The sequence below is a fragment of the Salmo trutta genome, unplaced genomic scaffold (assembly GCF_901001165.1).
Source record: "Salmo trutta unplaced genomic scaffold, fSalTru1.1, whole genome shotgun sequence".
Taxonomy (NCBI): Eukaryota; Metazoa; Chordata; class Actinopteri; order Salmoniformes; family Salmonidae; genus Salmo; species Salmo trutta.
The window spans coordinates 1,286,376-1,307,359 of NW_021823043.1; the positions used below are offsets into that span (position 1 = coordinate 1,286,376).

The window sequence follows — 20,984 nt, forward strand, 5'->3', positions numbered from 1 at the left end:
AGCAGCCTGCCCAGGTGGGTCTCAGCAGCCTGCCCAGGTGGGTCTCAGCAGCCTGCCCAGGTGCAGTATGCCATAGAAACAGAAGCAGTGTTGGAGACACTGAGGTATAATGAGCGCTAGAGACTGCATCCATATGTCCGACTGTTTAATCTCCTGACGTTCTTCATGACCAGGTTTCATCTGATTTATAAGACCAATATCACATGTGCACTAGCACTCAATGCGCAAAGGGAGTAGCGATTACGTCATCCGAAAACATAGCAGACATTGGATGAATATTAAAACGTTAATGGGCTTGTTTGATATTGCAGGTGACTGCTGATTGACTGATCTACAAATCACCTTGTATCATAAATAACGACTCATTATTTGTAGATCATTCAGTCACAATCGATCTATGATACATCACGTTGTGACGCTCTCCAACAGGACCACTATCTTCAGCTGTGAGTACTGGTGAAAAAATTATTCAAATAATTAAATTGCTGTTTTGTGCACAAAGGTTATGACTAAAGTGTCTTATTAGGAATTTTCTAGTCTGACTTCTCTATGTGGCCGTCTATTGTATTTTTGGTCCGGGTGTCAGTTAAACTGCAGTACCGAAGCAAAACTGTAGGAACAGTTGAAACCATGCTTCAAGACCAGAACCCTGGTCCCTTTGGCTGGAGAGCATCAAATCCATGATGCATTGTGGGTAAATGGTGACTGACTGATCTACAAATACTAATCAGGAGTTAATTATGATCCAAGGTCGAACAGGCCCATTATCCCTACAAAGGGCGGTCTGGTAAACATGGATCGGTAGGGCGACACCACTGAGGTATAAAAAACGGTGCGACACTCATTTTCTGTGGATTCGGCGCCATCTTCTGGACACCAAAATCATTAGTGGGTCTGCAATCATCTAGTCTGGTCTGATGCTGTTTCCGGTTTGTGCCTGCACGCCGATGTTGTGATCTACGGTGGAGCTACGTTTGTGTTTTCCAAATAAACCCGGCGGATTTGAACGAGTCTTTGTCATCATGTCGACTGCCCTCGAGAGCTACATCAACCGTATCCTTTGAACTAAATGAATTCTGGAACAGTCACTGAAGGGGACTTTTGCTGATGAATCGCATGATTATTGATGCGTGGGTGCTTTGGCCTGCTAGATTGAGCTTTGCTAGCAATAGCATCACATATGGCTTTTAGAATGACATGTAACTGCGCTAGTTAGATAAAAGATCATACAAATGATTTTGGAAGCCAAACATGGGTACATGTTCATCCAACTGTGTTATTTAAGCAATAAGGCCCGAGGATGTGGTATATGGCCAATATACCACGGATATGTGCGCTGTTCTTTAGCACGACTCAAAACTGAGTGCCTGAATACAGCCCGTAGCTGTGGTATATTGGCAATATAGCACAAACCCCCGAGGTGCCTTATTGCTATTATAAACTGGTTACAAATTTAATTAGAACAGTAAAAATACATGTTTTGTCATACCTGTGGTATACTGTCTGATATACAACGGCTTTCAGCCAATCAGCATTCAGGGCTTGAACCACCAAGTTTATAATAGCAAGCTAACTATGGATTTGTCGTGCAAGCTCAACAGTATTGCTGCATGTGCAGCTTCTCATGAAATAGCAGCCTGGTCTCATATGCCTCGATTGGGGCGGCAGGTAGTCTAGTGGTTAGAGCGTTGGACTAGAAAGGTTGCAAGATCGAATCCCCGGTTCAAATCTGTCGCTCTGCCCCTGAACAAGACAGTTAACCCACTGTTCCCCTGAACAAGGCAGTTAACCCACTGTTCCCCTGAACAAGGCAGTTAACCCACTGTTCCCCTGAACAAGGCAGTTAACCCACTGTTCCCCTGAACAAGGCAGTTAACCCACTGTTCCCCTGAACAAGGCAGTTAACCCACTGTTCCCCTGAACAAGGCAGTTAACCCACTGTTCCCCTGAACAAGGCAGTTAACCCACTGTTCCCCTGAACAAGGCAGTTAACCCACTGTTCCCCTGAACAAGGCAGTTAACCCACTGTTCCTAGGCCGTCTTTGAAAATAAGAATTTGCGCTTAACTGACTTGCCTAGTTAAATAAAGGTAAAATAAAATGCTCAATGGGTGACATGTCTGAGTATGTAGGCCATTTTCAGCTTCCAGGAATTGTGTACAGGTCCTTGCGATATGGGGCCGTGCATTATCATGCTAAAACAGATGAATGGCACGACAATGGGCCTCAGGATATTGTCACGGTATCTCTCTGCATTCAAATTGCTATCGATAAAATGCAGTTGTGTTCGTTGGCCGTAGCTTATGCCTGCCCATACCATAACCCTCTGTTCACAACGTTAACATCAGCAAACCACTCACCGACACAACGCCATACACATGGTCTGTGGTTAGAAGTACTGCCAAATTCTCTAAAACGACATTATGGTAGAGAAATTAACATGCAATTGTCTGGCAACAGCCCTGGTGGACATTCCTGCAGTCAGCATGCCAATTGCACACTCCCTCAAAACTTGAAGTCTGTGGCATTGTTGTGACAAAATTGCACATTTTGGTGACCATTTTAAGGGCACCTGTGTGATGATCGTGCTGTTTAATCAGCTTCTTGATAATCCATCCACTTTACAGGATAGGCATATCTTGACAAAAGAGAGATGCTCTCTAAGTGATGTAAACTAATTTGTGCAAAACAATTGAGGGAAATAAGCTTTTTGTGTGCATGGATCATTTCTGGGATCTTTTATTTCAGCTCATAGAACATGGGACCAACACTTTACATGTTGCGTTTTTGTTCAGTGTATGTACCACGCAATGTTGCAAGGCAAGCGCAGCGTTTCATTGGAAATGAATGCGCCAAAACGCATTGACGCTGTCGGTCTGATCGAGGTGATAGACTAGACGTAATATAGTAAACGGAAATCCTGGACACTCAAAACGTTTAGTATGGTTACATAAGAGAGAACGTTACTCAATAAGTAAAAACTAAAGTAGGGTGGTTGGTCGGGCGTATAACTCAAACGTCTAGCAACCCAAAAGTTGTGTGTTCGAATCTCATCACGGACAACTTAAGCATTTTAGCTAAGTTGGTAACTTTGCAACTACTTACTATATATTTAGCTACTTTGCATGTTAGCTAACCTTAACCCTTTAACCTAACCTTAACCCCAAGCCTAGCTAATGTTAGCCACAACAAATTGGAATTAGTAACATATCATACTTATTGTATTTCGTAACATATATACATTTTTTATTTTACCTTTATTTAACTAAGCAAGTCAGTTAAGAAAAAAATCTTATTTTCAATGACGGCCTAGGAACAGTGGGTTAACTACCTTGTTCAGGGGCAGAACGACAGATGGAGATACGTTTGTCAGCTCGGGGATTCGATCTTGCAACCTTTCGGTTACTAGTCCAACGCTCTAACCACTAGGCTACCTGCCGCCCATGTATGGATGAAGGACATCCACAAATGAATACATACCATACGAAATGTAATTTATACAAATTATGAATGTCACGGATTTACATTTACTATGTTACGTCTACCCCTGAGACCAGGTTGGAAATAGTGTACCAAATGTTTTCCTTAGCTGTTGTGTTTCAGGTACAGTGGCCATCGTTACATCTGACGGACGGATGATAGTGGTATGGCTCTAGCTACTTCACTGCTGTACTTGGCTCCAGATCTGTGCGTCTGAATGGTTTTGACTGGACCAACCTGATTTTTGTGTGTGTACTGTTTTGATTGGACCGTTGATGTGTGTGTACTGTTTTGATTGGACCGTTGATCTGATTGTGCGTGCACTGTTTTGATTGGACCTTTGAACTGACTGTCCGTGTACTGTTTTGATTGGACCGTTGAACTGACTGTCCGTGTACTGTTTTGATTGGACCGTTGAACTGACTGTGTACTGTTTTGATTGGACCGTTGAACTGACTGTGTGTTCAGGGCACACTGAAGGGCTTTGACCAGACCATCAACCTGATTCTGGATGAGAGTCATGAGCGTGTGTTCAGTTCCTCTCAGGGCGTGGAGCAGGTGGTCCTGGGACTATACATCGTCAGAGGAGACAACGTGTAAGTATCATGTCAACCTCTGGCTGAACTCTCACCTTTCTCCCAAACAACCTCTCCCTCTCACTGTGCCCGTTCACTCCCCATCAAGGACTTGGATTGGTGAAGAGACTGAGTGTCGACAACATTTCTGAAACCGTGAGGGGAATGAACACTTTAACTGGCCACTTTGGATGGGGGGGGACGACAGGGATCAGACTTCAACTCACAGTAGTACACCCAGGCCCAACTGCTCTTCTCTGTTTTGCAGAGCTGTGATTGGGGAGATTGACGAGGACACAGATTCTTCGCTGGACCTGGGGAACATCCGCGCTGAACCCCTTAACTCTATAGTCCACTGACCTCTCACCCTGACCCCTCAACTCTGGTGTGCTGACCCCTACACCAGAGTGATTGTGTGTGTGAGAGAGAGTGTGAAAGAGAAAGTGAGAAATAGAGTAGTGTTTAAATTTTCACCACCTACTCAGCAATAACTGATGTCCCTGTCTGAAGAGCACAGTTTATCTTCCCTCATGAAGGACCCAGGGGACTAATAATAGGATGTTGATGAATTTGTGGTGATATTTTTTAATAAAGTGTGTTTCGTTTAACATGAAGTGTGTGTTGTTACTCCACAACAACAGTGTGAGGGAGTAAAGGTCTATTATACAACTGGGTGGTTTGAGCCCTGAATGCTGATTGGCTGACAGCTGTGGTATATCAGACCATATACCATGGATGTGACAAAACATTTATTTTTACTGCTCTAATTACGTTGGTAACCAGTTTATAATAGCAATTGTGTCGTGCGTAAGAACAGCCCTTAGCCGTGGTATATTGGACATATATCACACCCCCTCGTGCCTTATTGCTTAAATATATAGTACCTTCAGAAAGTATTCATTCATACCTCTTGACTTATTCACCATTTTGTGTTACAGCCTGAATTAAAAATGGATTAAATATTTTTTTTCTCAACCATCTGCACACCACATAATAACAAAGTGAAAACATGTTTTTGGAAATGTATTAAATGAAATCTAGAAATATCTAATTTACATAACTATTCCCACTCCTTTGCTCTGATGCTCCAAATTGATCTTGGGGGCATCCAATTTCCTTTGATCATCCTTGAGTTTCAAGGATGATTCAATTCAATTGTTTGGACATCTTTTTGAAAGAAACAAATCAAATGTTATTGGTCCCATACACATGGTTAGCAGATGTTAATGTCAGTGTAGCGAAATGCTTGTGCTTCAAGTTCCGACTATGCATTAATATCTAACAAATTCACAACAACTACCATATACACACACATGTAAAGGGATGAATAGAATATGTACATATTAATATATGGATGAGTGATGGTGTGCGGCATAGGCAAGATGCAGTAGATGGTATAGAATACAGTATATACATATGAGATGAGTAATGTAGGATATGTAAAAATGATTAAAGTGGCGTTATTTAAAGTGACTAGTGATACCTTTATTAATTCCATTTATTTAAGTGGCCAGAGATTTGAGTCTGTTGGCAGCAGCCTGTCTGTTAGTGATGGCTGTTTAACAGTCTGATGGCCTTGAGATAGAAGCTGTTTTTCAGTCTCTCAGTCCCTGCTTTGATGCACCTGTACTGACCTCGCCTTCTGGATGATAGTGGGGTGAACAGGCAGTGGCTCAGGTGGTTGTTGTCCTTGATGATCTTTTTGGCCTTCCTGTGACATCGGGTGCTGTAGGTGTCCTGGAGGGCAGGGAGTTTGCCCCCGGTGATGCGTTGTGCAGACCTCACTACCCTCTGGAGAGCCTTGCGGTTGAGGGCGTGCAATTGCCATACCAGACGGTGATACAGCCCGACAGGATGCTCTCGATTGTGCATCTGTAAAAATTTGTGAGTGTTTTAGATGTCAAGCCAAATTTGTTCAGCCTCCTGAGGAGATTGGACATTGGCGAGTAATATGCTCGGAAGCGGTGGATGTTGTGCTCGCCTTCTGAGTCTGACCAGTAGGCCACTCCGTCTGCCTCTCCTGCGGCGACCGCGTTGTTTTGGGTCGGCCTCTGGGATAAGATCGCATGTCCAGGGTGGAGGTCCGAACAAAGGACCCGCCTCGGGAAAGTCGTATTCCTGGTCGTAATGTTGGTAAGTTGACACCGCTTTTATATCCAATAGTTCTTCCTGGCTGTATGTAATAACACTTAAGGTTTTCTGGGCTAACAATGTAAGAAATAATACATAAACAAACTAATAACTGCATAGTTTTCTAAGGACCTGAAGCGAGGTGACCGTCTCTGTCGGCGCCATCTCAATACTTGTCTACATAAGGTCCCACAGTTGACAGTGCATGTCAGAGCAGAAACTATACCATGAAGTCCAAGGAACTGTCTGTAGATCTCTGAGATAGAATTGTGATGGGCCGTATATCAAGAGTGTTGAAAGTTTCCTAGAGCACAGTGGTCTCCATCATTGGGAAATTGAAAAAATATGAAACTACCCAGACTGCCTTGAGCTGGCCGTCCGACCAAACCGGACAAGAAGGACCTTGGTCAGGAAACTGACCGAGAACCCAATGACCACTCTGGCAGAACTAAAGAGTTCCTTGGCTAAGATGGGAGAACCTGCCAGAAGGACAAGTCTGTACAGGACTTCACCCATCTGGGCTTTATGGGAGTGGCCAGATGGAAACCACTCCTGAGAAAAGGCCCACCTTTAAGTTTGGAAAAAGGTCTGATGAGACAAAGATGTTGCTCTTTGACCTGAATGCAAAGTAAAAGTAAATCTGGGACAACTCAAATTAGTATAATATGTTATGTTTGGTATGGTTACATAAGACTGGTTAATTTAGGCAAAAACAAAAGTGGGGTGGCTGGGTGGCTGGGTGGATGGGTGGCTGGGTGGATGGGTGGATGGGTGGATGGGTGGCTGGGTGGCTGGGTGGATGGGTGGATGGGTGGCTGGGTGGATGGGTGGCTGTATAACATGAATGTCTTGAATCTTATCACGGCCAATTTTAGCTAATTAGCAACTTTGTAACTACTTTTTAGCTACGTTGCAACTAGTTAGAAAGTTAGCTAACCCTTCCCCTAAACTTAACCCCTAGAGCTAGTTAGTGTTAGCCACCTAGCTGTTAGCAATAACAAATTGTAATTCGTGACATATCATACGTTTAACAAATGGTAGGGTCATAATAACTATCAAACTAGTCAGGAGTAGAACAAATCTATAGCAGTTTTATGCAATTGCTTTCAATTTGGGTCTGTTAAGGTTTTCAAAACTTCATAGTTTCCAACCTGTACTGGAAAGCTGCTCCTGAACACTGTCATGTCTTCCAACCTTGAGGACACACGGGTCAAATACCCCCCTCTGTCTGTCTGTATGGATGGACTAGTGGCCAATGGGTGTGAGTGGTGGAGCGGGTCAGTTAGTCAATAACTACTACAGTAGTCACAACCCACCACGAGTCAGAAAGGGAAACAGTCATGTTGACCTAAATAAATCTGACCCTACCACATCCCCTTACCCTCACCCTTCTTCTCACCCTTACCCTCACCCCTACCCTTACCCTCACCCTTCTTCTCACCCTCACCCTTCTTCTCACCCTCAACCCTCCCCTTACCCTCAACCCTCCCCTTACCCTCACCCTTCTTCTCACCCTCACCCTCACCCCTCCCCTTACCCTCACCCGTCTTCTTACCCTCAATCTCACCCCCTCCCCTTACACTCACCCCCCACATAAAACATATAATCCAGTATATTAACTCTATCCAGTATCACATATCTTTACCTGTCTTCCTCTACCTGTATCCTCCCTGATCCTTACATCTGACCCTGGTCTATACCTGTCCTCCTCTACCTGAACCCTCCCTGATCCTTACATCTGACCCTGGTCTATACCTGTCTTCCTCTTCCTGTATCCTCCCTGATCCTTACATCTGACCCTGGTCTATACCTGTCTTCCTCTTCCTGAACCCTCCCTGATCCTTACATCTGACCCTGGTCTATACCTGTCTTCCTCTACCTGTACCCTCCCTGATCCTTACATCTGACCCTGGTCTATACCTGTCCTCCTCTACCTGTACCCTCCCTGATCCTTACATCTGACCCTGGTCTATACCTGTCCTCCTCTACCTGTACCCTCCCTGATCCTTACATCTGACCCTGGTCTATACCTGTCTTCCTCTACCTGTACCCTCCCTGATCCTTACATCTGACCCTGGTCTATACCTGTCCTCCTCTACCTGTACCCTCCCTGATCCTTACATCTGACCCTGGTCTATACCTGTCCTCCTCTACCTGTACCCTCCCTGATCCTTACATCTGACCCTGGTCTATACCTGTCTTCCTCTTCCTGTACCCTCCCTGATCCTTACATCTGACCCTGGTCTATACCTGTCCTCCTCTACCTGAACCCTCCCTGATCCTTACATCTGACCCTGGTCTATACCTGTCCTCCTCTACCTGTACCCTCCCTAGTCCGAACGTAACATCTGACCTGTCTTCCCTCATGCCTTAATACATATGGTTTTCCATCAAATATGAAAGACACATAATGGAACTTAATCAAAGCATTTCATAGGCCTATACCCATAACATCACTTATGCCACATCTCACAAACAGAATGCTACTCTTTATGTATAAAACTCACCTGTGTCACTCAAGATAACCAGAAGAGGGTGCCATTGTGAAGAATCAAGAAACAATCAATCACTTATCACCAATGTCAGGCATCACACAATGATAGCACTATCAAACTAAATTAAATATTTAAAGGCAGCACTCTTAAGGATCGCCTAAAATGTCATACCCAAATCTAACTGCCTGTAGCTCAGGAACTGAAGCAAGGATATGCATATTCATGATACCATTTGAAAGGAAACACTTGGACATTTGTGGAAATGTGAAATTAATGTAGGAGAATATAACACATTGGATCTGGTAAAAGATAATACAACCCCCCCCACAAATTAAAGTTGACACACTCCCAGGAATATCATACATGATGGATCATTAGCTTATACATTAACTTTCACACATCTAGATGGGCGGACGGGGATGGGTGTGGAGCCAAAGACAGCAGCGGGGTCAAACTGTAGACCCCCAGTTCCTACATTTAAACATAAAGATAGATTTGATCAAACAAAACTTTGCTACATTTTATCTCTGGGACCCTCAGGATGACAAATCAGAGCAAGATTACTGAATATAAGTACATTAATTACCTTCAGAGGTGAATGTATCAAACCAGTTGCCGTGAGACTGCCGTGAGACTGCTCTTCTCTGTGTCACGGAGGCTCTCCGCACTGCTAAAGCTAACTCTCTCTCCTCTGCTCTCATCCTTTTAGACCTATCTGCTGCCTTTGATACTGTGAACCACCAGATCCTCCTCTCCACCCTCTCCAAGTTGGGCATCTCCGGCGCGGCCCACGCTTGGATTGCGTCCTACCTGACAGGTCGCTCCTACCAGGTGGCGTGGCGAGAATCTGTCTCCGCACCACGTGTTCTCACCACGGGTGTCCCCCAGGGCTCTGTTCTAGGCCCTCTCCTATTCTCGCTATACACCAAGTCACTTGGCTCTGTCATATCCTCACATGGTTTCTCCTATCATTGCTATGCAGACGACACACAATTAATATTCTCCTTTCCCCCTTCTGATAACCAGGTGGCGAATCGCATCTCTGCATGTCTGGCAGACATATCAGTGTGGATGACGGATCACCACCTCAAGCTGAACCTCGGCAAGACGGAGCTGCTTTTCCTCCCGGGGAAGGACTGCCCGTTCCAGGATCTCGCCATCACGGTTGACAACTCCATTGTGTCCTCCTCCCAGAGTGCTAAGAACCTTGGCGTGACCCTGGACAACACCCTGTCGTTCTCCACTAACATCAAGGCGGTGACCCGATCCTGTAGGTTCATGCTCTACAACATTCGTAGAGTACGACCCTGCCTCACACAGGAAGCGGCGCAGGTCCTAATCCAGGCACTTGTCATCTCCCGTCTGGATTACTGCAACTCGCTGTTGGCTGGGCTCCCTGCCTGTGCCATTAAACCCCTACAACTCATCCAGAACGCCGCAGCCCGTCTGGTGTTCAACCTTCCCAAGTTCTCTCACATCACCCTGCTCCTCCGCTCTCTCCACTGGCTTCCAGTTGAAGCTCGCATCCGCTACAAGACCATGGTGCTTGCCTACGGAGCCGTGAGGGGAACGGCACCTCCATACCTTTAGGCTCTGATCAGTCCCTACACCCAAACGAGGGCACCGCGCTCATCCACCTCTGGCCTGCTGGCCCCCCTACCTCTGAGGAAGCACAGTTCCCGCTCAGCCCAGTCAAAACTGTTCGCTGCTCTGGCACCCCTATGGTGGAACAAGCTCCCTCACGACGCCAGGACAGCGGAGTCAATCACCACCTTCCGGAGACACCTGAAACCCCACCTCTTTAAGGAATACCTAGGATAGGATGAAGTAATCCTTCTAACCCCCACCCCCTAAAAGATTAGATGCACTATTGTAAAGTGGTTGTTCCACTGGATATCATAAGGTGAATGCACCAATTTGTAAGTCGCTCTGGATAAGAGCGTCTGCTAAATGACTTAAATGTAAATGTAAATAAAAATAGCATGGTATTATTTTCACTGTGATAGCTACTCTTAATTGGACACTGCAGTTAGATTAACAAGAATTGAATCTTTCTGTCCATATAAGACATGTCTATGTCCCGGAAAGTTGGCTGTTTTATACAAAGTTTTTCTAGTCACATTAGCGCACCTTTGCAACAACCTTCCCGGTTTTGGGACACCCATCCCGTAGAGGGTAACGTGGTTCATCTGCAGACGTAAAAACAGTCTTGTGAAATGTAAAGGGGTTCAAAAGTTGTTTATTTTACTCAAGGGTGGAGTCGGTGTCGTGGAAATATTCGGTCAATCATATTTCACAAATACCGGAGCCTGTGAGTTCAAATAGACTTTTATTACCATATAACAAAAGCCAAGCTGGTTCAAAGATAACATCTGCCTTCCAGTCTTGCCACACACGTTTGAAACATTATTCTTCCTTACGTCACACTCATAGTAACTCCTCTTAATGACTCATCCCCTCTGGCATTTAGCCACCGTTATCTTATTGCCTTGCACAAAGTTTCGTTTTGTTTTATATTAGGGCATGGAAGCCGTAGAGCCACAGAAATAGACAGACCTGTTCTCGACTAAGACAGGTACATACATGTAGGACCCTAGCTACAGGAGGATGGGCTCATTGTAATGGCTGGAATGGAATTGATGGAATGGTATCAAACATATGGAAACCACGTTTGACTCCGTTCCAATCATTCCATTCCAGTCATTACAATGAGCCCATCCTCCTATTGCTCCTCCCACCAAACTCCACTGAGCAATTCAATGTTAGCGCCCAAAGTGTCTTCAGTCATACAGCAACACTCTGGTCCTGGTTAGTGCTGGTAGGAATGGTTTGGTCCGAAGTCAGCCTGGTGTTGGTCATCAGAGTAGGCTTGTCTTGGTTCAGGAAGGCAATGATTTGTTCCAGGTAGGCAAGGTTTGTATGTGCGTAGGCCTGGTTTGGTTCAGGATAAGCATGGTTTTGGTCAGGGTAGTCAGGGTCATCAAGGAAGTCAGGGTTTGGTTCACAATGTTCCTCAGAGCGAATCAGTTGACTAACATTTCTCAGCTTGGCTTTCTGACCAACAGTCTGGTACAGATACACAGCCACTATAAACTGGAGGACCTGTTTAACATCAACATCAACAACAAACTGGAAAACGTGTCAATCAAGAAAAATTTGAACAGCTGAGTTGTGTGTGTGTGCGTGTCTGTGTTTGTGTGTGTGTGTGCATGTGTGTGCATGTGTCGGTGTGTTTGTGTGCGCGTCTGTGTGTTACCTGAATGTTTAGCAGGACATTCTAACCAAGTAAGAGAGACTTTGTCATTTCTTCAAACGATCATCTTTATTTACTAAGAATTGCAATAATGAAGCTGGTCGACCCCACACTCTTGAGTGTAAGGCTGAGAGCTCAATAATACAGAAAAAACAGAGGTCCTATATAGCAGACCTAAAAATGCTTAGTACTGGCTGGTTCCACCCCTCCCATGCAGATCGGGGCGTCATAAACTATCTTGGGTTCATCTTGTGGTTATGTTCACTGGGTGTTGTTTTCCAGCATTTGTAGTTATGAAAATCTCTTACTATTGTTAAGCATATAATTCAACGATCAATATTCAACAAAGCAGGTAAATAGGTAATATTTCCCTTACAGTTTCCACACATCTAAGTTCCTGTAGATTGTTAAAACAGGATGTCACATACTACAGTCGAAACCAAAAGGCTCTTATCTGTACGCCCAGACCCATGACTAAGTCACACAAGACAAGCCTATACTAAAATATAACAATGGATAATTCTCCAAGTAAAAACAGCATAGTATGTTCAATTAAACAACATAGTAGGTAATTCAATAATTTTCTCCATAATGGTTACATAAAACAGGTTACTTAAGGCAAAAACAAAAGTAGGGTGGTTGGTCGGGGTGGATGAGTGGGCGTATAACACAAACGTCTAGCAACCCCAAGGTTGCGTGTTTGAATCTCATCACCGAAAACTTTAGCAACTTTGCAATTACTTTATAGCTACGTTGCAACTACTTATCAAGTTAGCTAACTCTTCCCCTAATCCTTTCAGCTAACCCTTCCCCTAACCTTAACCCCTAGAGCTAGTTGGCGTTAGCCACCTAGCTGTTAGCAACAACAAATTGTAATTTGTGACATATGATACGTTTAACAAATTGTTATTCATAACATATCATTAAAAATGGATAATGGACATCCACAAATTAAGATACCATACGTTACATATCATAGTAAATGGAGTGTTTTGGTTTAATATATGCACAAAATAATACGAAATGCTCTGAGACCAAGTTGAGAAAACCAGGCACAGCTCATCACTCGTCAAACACCATCCCTACAGTGAACCCTGGTGGCAGCATCATGCTTTGGGGATGCTATTCAGCTGCATGGACTGGGAGACTGGGAAGGATAGAGGGAACAATGAATGGATCCAAATACAGGCAAATCCTTGATGATGACCTGCTTTAGAGTGCAAACAACTTTAGACTGAGGCAAAGATTTACGTTCCAACAGGACAATGACCTCAAGCTTACAGCCAAAGCAATGCTGGGATGACTTCAGAACAACAATGTGAAAGTCCTTGAGTGGCCCAGCCAAAGCCTAGACTTGAACGCATTGAAAATCTGTGGATTGAAGTACTTGAAGATTGCTGTTTTTCGCCGCTCCCCATCTAATTTAACAGAGCTTGAGAAAAGGAAGAATGGGAGAAAACCGCCAAATCCAGATGTGCAAAGCTGATACAGACAAACCCAAGAGGACGCAAATCTGTATTCGCTGCCAAAGGTGCTTCTACAAAGTATAGACTCAGGGGTGTGAATACTTATGTAAATTAGATTTCTGTATTTAATTTTCAATACATTTGCTAAAATATTTTTATATTGATTGAGATGTAGCCTACATTGGGCTTTTATGATATCCTTTACAAATCAAATCAAACTACATTTTATCGGTCACATACACATATTTAGCAGATATGTGAGTGAGTAGCAAAATGCTTGTGTTCCTAGCTCCAACAGTGCAGTAATATCTCCTTTCTTTCTGTAATGTTTCCTTTCTTTCTGTGCCACCAAATGTTTGCATAATATTAAAGTTACCAGGTTGTTAGGGCCATACTGGCCAAACATTTTGTTCTTTTATTTCTATTATAATAGAGATGTGTGGACATGTGTATTCATATTTAGAAGCATCGTGGAAAGCAGTATCGTTTTTGTTTTGGAAGAATCTGTTCAGTTCATGCTGAGACAAACCAAAAAGGAAAATCCCCACACACACACACACCACACACACACACACACACACACTCTAATGAAACTCAGCTGTAAATCAACATCTGTCTTGGCTTAATGTGTGTTTTTCTGGAAAACAATCCTGTGATTCATAACAGTTCCTGGAAACGGTTAACATCTATTCAGTCTCCACAGAATCTTGTGACTTTATATGGGTGGTTCAGAGAGGACTTTGAGAGTAAAGAGCAGGAGACACAGGCCTTTAGTTCTGAACTATACATCCTTTAAAAATAAAACACTGAGATTCCCAAAGGCAGGTCATCTCCCAATCAAGCTTTAACATAGAGTGGATTTGTGTCACTATGGCAGTATGATTTCTGCCACTAGTGGCTGTGTCAGTAGCTGGTCGGCGGGCCCCAGTGTCAGCGCCCCTTGGAGACTGAGTCTCTGCTCTGCGCTCAGCGCCGGAGTCTCGTAGTGGACACGCAGCCATGGCTGCCCTGGGGTCAGAGGGCAAAGGTCAGTCAGATCAGGGTGACACTGACTAACACACACACACACAGGGTCAGAGAGTTCTCACCTTTCGCCACCTTCTGTCCCAAAGACACCAGAAGCTCCGCCCCCACGCTGTGATTGACAGGGTCTCCGGCCTTTGAACGTCCCGCCCCCAACCTGTGCAGCACCTGAGCAATGACCATGCCGTCTATGTCCAGCACTGTCCCTGCAGACACCAAAAGACAAAGTCATGCAGTGTATACATGTGTGTGCGCATTTGTGTATCTGTACCTGTGGGTGTGTGTGTGTGTGTGTGTGTGTGTGTGTGTGTTACCGTGGCCCTGTGTCTCCAGTTCTGTCTGGTAGTGTGCCCGTCTCAGGATGCTGTAGTAGTCTGTGTTGGTTGAACAGAGTGATGCAGCGATCTGACTGGTTACTCCCTGACCAATCATCATGTTCTGGAACTTTTCCAGGGCTGCACCATTCTGCAGGGTTGTAGAGATCACCTTTTTACCCTCCTCCAGGCTCCCTGCACGGCCAACCATCCACAACAGCAGCCCACCTACACACACACACAGACACACAGACAGACACAGAAGATTGACTTGAATTTGAAGGTAATGACTTCAGAATGACTTGGAACTTCCACAGCTTCTGTGTCTAGACTGTAGCTAAGCCCGAGCAGCACTGACATTCTAACTAGGTCTTTGTCTGCTTGGTTTTGGTCCAAAGGAACCAATTCACTGAGTTTGTGTGTGTTTGTGTGTCTGTGTGTATTCCTCACCCAGACTTGTGACCAGCTCCAGTATGTCGTCTGGCCCCCTCCCCTTTAGACACTCCAGGGACTCCATCACTTCCAGAGTGTTCCCCACACAGCGACCAATAGGACAGTTCATACGACTAAGCACCGCCCCCGTACGGATCCCCAAACTGTTCCCAACTGTCACCTGCAGGAGAGATTGGGGTCAAGGGTCACGGCTCTGCTTTTTGTTATGGCCTTTCTATTCCAGACTTGACAACCAGGTGAGTTCCTAACTAAATCAACGACCTTATTTGATCAATCAAGTACAAGGCAGGAGTGAAAACATGGCCCTCCAGACATTCAAACAAGAATGGGGTAAAGGTCAGGTATCAGTGTTAGGGTTACCATGGACTGGGCCAGTGACTTGGCACTGCCCAGGTCTTTGTAGAGAGCTGCATTCCCAAACTTCACATCCAGAACCAACGCATTCAGAGACTCAGCACCCTTCTTAGAGATGATAGAGCCTGGAGAGGACACACACACTATTCAGATGTTCATTTCTCTACTTTGAAAGGTAGTCCAGTTTGCTGTTGTTGTTGTTGTCAGACCTGTGATGAGTGGGAGGCTGTCGACTGTAGACGTAACGTCTCTCAGAGCGTACATGACCTTATCAGCAGGCACCAGGTTATCTGTCTGTCCTACAATGCAACAGCCAACCTCCTCCAGGATTCCATGCAGCTGAGGATGGTGCCACAATATCACACGTTAATAACAAGAGAGAACGAGAGAGAGAGATAGAGATAGAGAGAGAGAGAGAGAGAGTACCTGTTGTACTGACTGATAGACGTTAAAGCCAGGGATAGACTCCAGTTTGTCGAGCGTGCCGCCTGTGTGCGCCAGACCTCTGCCACTTATCATGGGTACCTATGGACACAGCTTCTGATAGTCAGACACAGTCAGACACACACACACACACACGTAGACACACACACACACACATAGACACACACACACACATAGACACACACACACACATAGACACACACACACACAGACACACACACACATAGACACACACACAGACACACACAGAAACACACACGCACACAGGTGGATCCAGGCAGGTACCTTGCAGCCGCAGGCAGCCAGAGCAGGAGCCAGCACCAGGCTGATCTTGTCCCCCACTCCACCCGTCGAGTGTTTATCCACCACTAGCCCCTCCCACTCTGCCGGCCATGACATCACTTCCCCTGACATCATCATCTCCTTCGTCAGTGCGAGAGTCTCCTCCGCTACCATGCCCTGCAGCCAGATTGCCATCAGCATGGCCCCTACACACGCACAGACACACGCACAAACACACACACACACACACACGCACATGCACACGCACACGCACAAACACACACACACATACACACACGCACATACACACACGCACACACGCGTACACGTGCGCGCACACACACACACATCAGGTCAGAATTTCAACTGTAGAGTGCAGGTTTTTACCTGAGCTTGTCTATTGATACTCAGTCTGAAGTGTGTGGGGGTCTTCCTCTCTGCAGACCTATGGTCTACCATCTGCCTTATCTGGCATCTCACACACTGTGACTCTGTGACCTACCTGCACGTCACTGGATGGCGTGTGTGTGTGTGTGTGTGTGTGTGTGTGTGTGTGTGTGTGTGTGTACCAATCTGACTCTCTTGGATGGTCTTGTCCTTGACACCCTGAACGAAGTCTCGGATCTCCCCAGCGCTCAGCTGTTCACCGTTCCGTTTCTTGCGGATGTGCTCGGGGAAAGAGGCTGCGCTCTGCTCGTGTTGCGCCATACCCGCAGCTGACTGACACACAGCGGATTGACACACAGTGGACTGACACACAGTGGACTGACACACAGCGGATTGACACACAGTGGACTGACACACAGCGGACTGACACACAGCTGCATGTGACAAGTAGGAGAGGAAAATACAAGAGGGATTGTTTTAAATCATAAACTATTGTGTGTGTGTGTGTGTGTGTGTGTGTGTTTCAACAGAATCGTCGGAATGAATACACCCCTGATCACCGTAAATAGAGTTCACTCTCATAACTGCCACGTTGCGTTCCTTCTCTCCCTTTGCTTGTGGACTTCAGTGTACAACACATCAGCTGTATGTGACCAGGCAACAAAAACATTTCCAAGCCAAACCTCTACAAACAACCTACATCTTTGTTACCATATTAGCTAAAGTAACGGCATACATCATCAGCATAGTTAATAGAACTAACGCGTTAGTAAACCCTCTACAATCATGCAGTAACGTCAGTGTACCAGTTAACTGTTACACAAGTGGGCCCCAGTGGCAATAAATTAGTAATACCAACATCTTACCTTGACTTAGAACAGTTCTAGTGTTGTGTTGGAAAGTATGTTTGAGCAGGGCGTTTCTGTTGGCTGAACTAGCCAGCTGAATTTGCCAGATAAGCGAAAATGAAACTGAAAAAAAAGAAAAATAACAATAATAATCTCTCTCTCTTGCTCTATTTCTCTCTTGCTTCTACTTCATTTTGGAAGAAATTCATTTGTTCAAAACTGTTCAACTATTGTCTTTCTCTGAGTCAACTGCCCATATCATGGATTACTCACCTTTCCTGTCGGGACGTGATTGGTCTCTTTTCTGCCATCTACTGGACATTTTGCACTATGGCCCTCAGCTATGTTTGGACTGTTATTGTCCACGTTGGCAGTGTTCTAGTGTTCTATGGAATAGATGGCTCTCCTATTCTTGGCACTTTGCCCAGTCATATTTAAGGTTAGAAATACCTTTCTAGACATTCTGATGCTTCTAGCTTTGAGTTCCATTTTTTGATAACATATCTACAGTATTTCACTTTTTAATGTGTATAGTATCGCTTACTAGGTGTTGTCCAATGAATTATGTAACCACTCCCTCTTCAAATCAGGGCTGATTGGAAAAATCTGTCCAAAAGAGGATATTGTATTGTCATTTCTTTGTACTCCCTGAGGAAAGCCATGCAGCCGAAATGCGTCTGAGATTTTGAACTTTATTTTCATTGAACATGCTATACAAATAAAAGCATTTTAATTAATTGTATGAAGAGTGCCTTGGTCCTCCTTTCTTTTTGATGACCAATTTACCCCTTTTACCAAAGAGCACCTTCTGTCTACCAAAATCTACTATTGTGTACCTCAGCAGCGCTGCCCTTCCTCCTCTTATTTTCTACATGTGTCTGTTAAGGTTTTCAAAACTTCATAGTTTCCTACCTGTACCGGAACGCTGCTCCTGAACACTCATGTCTTCCAACCTTGAGGACACACGGGTCAAATACCCCCCTCTGTCTCTCTGTATGGATGGACTAGTGGCCAATGGGTGTGAGTGGTGGAGCGGGTCAGTTAGTCAATAACTACTACAGTAGTCACAACCCACCACGAGTCAGAAAGGGAAACAGTCATGTTGACCTAAATAAATCTGACCCTACCACATCCCCTCATCCCCTTACCCTCACCCTTCTTCTCACCCCTCCCCTTACCCTCACCCTTCTTCTCACCCTCAATCTCCCCCCTCCCTTACCCTTACCCTCACCCCCCTTACCCTTACCCTTCTTCTCACCCTCACCCCCTCCCCTTACCCTCACCCCCTCCCCTTACCCTCACCAAACATATAATCCAGGATATTAACTCTATCCAGTATCACATATATTTACCTGTCTTCCTCTTCCTGAACCCTCCCTGATCCTTACATCTGACCCTGGTCTATACCTGTCCTCCTCTACCTGTACCCTCCCTGATCCTTACATCTGACCCTGGTCTATACCTGTCTTCCTCTTCCTGTACCCTCCCTGATCCTTACATCTGACCCTGGTCTATACCTGTCTTCCTCTTCCTGTACCCTCCCTGATCCTTACATCTGACCCTGGTCTATACCTGTCTTCCTCTTCCGGTATTCTCTGTTGTATTCTCTGTTGTGTCTATGGCATCAAGGAATTGAAGACTGTTATTTTATCAAATAAATTCTTTGTAATTATTATTACGCGATTAAACTAATCATTTAAATGTAATTAACTAGGAAGTCGGGGCACCAAGAAAAATCTTCAGATTACAAAGTTATAATTTTCCTATTATAACTCTTTAGCCTTCAAATTAATGAATTATTCTTTACCTTTACGGTAGTCTCATTCCGAACGTTGTAAATCGTTGGTTATCTGCACGAACCCAGCCTTTACTATGAATCCTCCATACATCAATTGTCTTAATCATTTATTTACTAACTAACTAAATAATCACAGAAATGCATGAACAAACAAACAGTAGATATGGTTACAAGGAAATGATAGGGGAGGTTCCCTAGTGGGCTAAGCCGATATGACGGCTTGGTGGACAAAGGGAAGTGGGTGTGGACTGAGGAGGGCGGGAAAGACAAGAGTCACTACACAGTTGATAATTATGCTGATTGAAATGCTAATCCTTTGCACATGAATGCTCACTCATTCGGGAATAATTGCAATCAATATATATTTACGCTCAGTGTGTCATCGTGATCTCTGTTGGAATCGTCCATCTTTCTGTTGGAAAGTTCATCTGATCGTCTCACTGCTTCCATGAAGTCTCTCTGGATACTTGAGAGTACCATTCAAAAATGTTCTTATAGAATAGATGTTTCGGCGGTTGTTGGTCTTCACATTCCAGGTCGACTTAATTTCTAGCTGTCACGGCCGTCGTAGTGATTGGACCAAAATGCAGCGGGTACGTGAATGCTCATTATCTTCTTTATTTAAAATAAATGAACACTGAACAAAAAGAATGACGAAAACAGACTTTTCAGGCACACAGCTAAACAAGAAACAACTACCCACAAAACCCATAGAAAAAACACCCCTACTAAATAGGACCTTCAATTAGAGGCAACGAGGAACAGCTGCCTCCAATTGAAGGTCAAAACAATAAATTAGACATAGAAATAGAAAAACTAGAAAATTGAACATAGAAATACAAAACATAGAACACTACCCAAAACCCCCGACAACACAAAACAAACACACCCCTGCCACGTCCTGACCAAACTACAATAACAAATAACCCCTTTTACTGGTCAGGACGTGACACTAGCTGCAGACTAGTAATTAGTATCGAAGATTTGCGCTTATTCTGTCGGGATCAATAGTCTCAGAGTAGAAAAGGGCCAGATCATGTCTGTGCTCACGGGGGCGGGCCAATGACTTTGAAGGATATACATTTCTCTCACATTAACGGTTCAACATCACCTTACATAATTTCACAAATAGTTTCATCTTTACTCATTCGTTTTATACAATAATTAGACGCAAACCTCATAACGGAGGCTCCTGTAAAACAGACTTATGGTAATGTGGCTGTATTGTCTTTCATAAGGTCACAAACATGAAACAAAACGGACCGGGTCGTAACTGGCAACTCCACCGACCGTTTACACATTCTCCAAAACATGGATATTGTTCAGTTCTCAAGTTCTGTGATGTAGAAGAAGTTCCTTTGTTCTCTCTATGTGTCTCTTTCTGCATGTCTAGGTGGAGAGTCTCCTCTAGGAATTTACGACCTGAGATAACAGAACCTGGGTGTAGGAGGGAGAGAGAGAGAGGGGGATGGTACTCACTATACCCAAAGTGGGCCATATCATGACACCTCACTGATCCTTACATCTGACCCTGGTCTATACCTGTCTTCCTCTGAAAGCACTGAACTGAGCATTTAGAGTTAGAGCAATTCCAGTGGCGGCTGGTGGGAGGAGATACAGGAGGACGGGCTCATTGTAATGGCTGGAATGGAATTCATGGAATGGTATCAAACATGTGGAAAC

At 44.6% G+C, this 20,984-nt stretch overlaps 2 protein-coding genes across 4 annotated transcripts; one reads left to right on the forward strand and one right to left on the reverse strand.

Moving 5' to 3' along the window:
* Positions 1–843: 843 nt before the first annotated feature.
* LOC115188426 (U6 snRNA-associated Sm-like protein LSm8) lies at positions 844–4,664 on the forward strand. The gene is made up of 4 exons (XM_029747275.1): positions 844–1,053; positions 3,603–3,643; positions 3,948–4,075; positions 4,323–4,664. Exons 1-4 carry the CDS (start codon positions 1,023–1,025, stop codon positions 4,411–4,413), a joined length of 291 nt encoding a protein of 96 aa, XP_029603135.1. The 5' UTR covers positions 844–1,022; the 3' UTR covers positions 4,414–4,664.
* Positions 4,665–13,735: 9,071 nt separating this feature from the next.
* On the reverse strand, positions 13,736–18,512 carry LOC115188413 (thymidine phosphorylase). Of its 3 annotated transcripts, none has more exons than XM_029747253.1 (11): positions 18,416–18,512; positions 17,522–17,626; positions 16,838–17,089; positions 16,272–16,474; positions 15,969–16,067; positions 15,752–15,881; positions 15,549–15,667; positions 15,186–15,348; positions 14,736–14,963; positions 14,487–14,627; positions 13,736–14,406 (listed from the first exon to the last, which is right to left on the reverse strand). In XM_029747253.1, exons 1-11 carry the CDS (start codon positions 18,444–18,446, stop codon positions 14,267–14,269), a joined length of 1,611 nt encoding a protein of 536 aa, XP_029603113.1. In that variant the 5' UTR covers positions 18,447–18,512; the 3' UTR covers positions 13,736–14,266. The 3 variants fall into 3 exon arrangements, with proteins under 3 accessions (XP_029603113.1, XP_029603112.1, XP_029603114.1); XM_029747252.1 differs by lacking the exon at positions 18,416–18,512 and adding an exon at positions 17,777–18,314; XM_029747254.1 differs by lacking the exon at positions 18,416–18,512 and having other exon boundaries at positions 16,838–16,988; positions 17,522–18,119.
* Positions 18,513–20,984: the final 2,472 nt, after the last annotated feature.

Bases quoted from the DNA above. Each gene is read 5' to 3' on its own strand.
- LOC115188426 (XM_029747275.1), top strand. From the start codon at position 1,023: ATGTCGACTGCCCTCGAGAGCTACATCAACC. The intron at 3,644-3,947 runs GTATGGCTCTAG...CTGTGTGTTCAG, and splicing joins CTGACGGACGGATGATAGTG to GGCACACTGAAGGGCTTTGA. The intron at 4,076-4,322 runs GTAAGTATCATG...TCTGTTTTGCAG, and splicing joins ATCGTCAGAGGAGACAACGT to AGCTGTGATTGGGGAGATTG.
- LOC115188413 (XM_029747252.1), bottom strand. From the start codon at position 17,825: ATGTCCAGTAGATGGCAGAAAAGAGACCAATCACGTCCCGACAGGAAA. The intron at 16,068-16,271 runs GTACCTGCCTGG...CTGTGTCCATAG, and splicing joins TGGCTGCCTGCGGCTGCAAG to GTACCCATGATAAGTGGCAG. The intron at 15,349-15,548 runs GTAACCCTAACA...TCTCTCCTGCAG, and splicing joins AGTCACTGGCCCAGTCCATG to GTGACAGTTGGGAACAGTTT.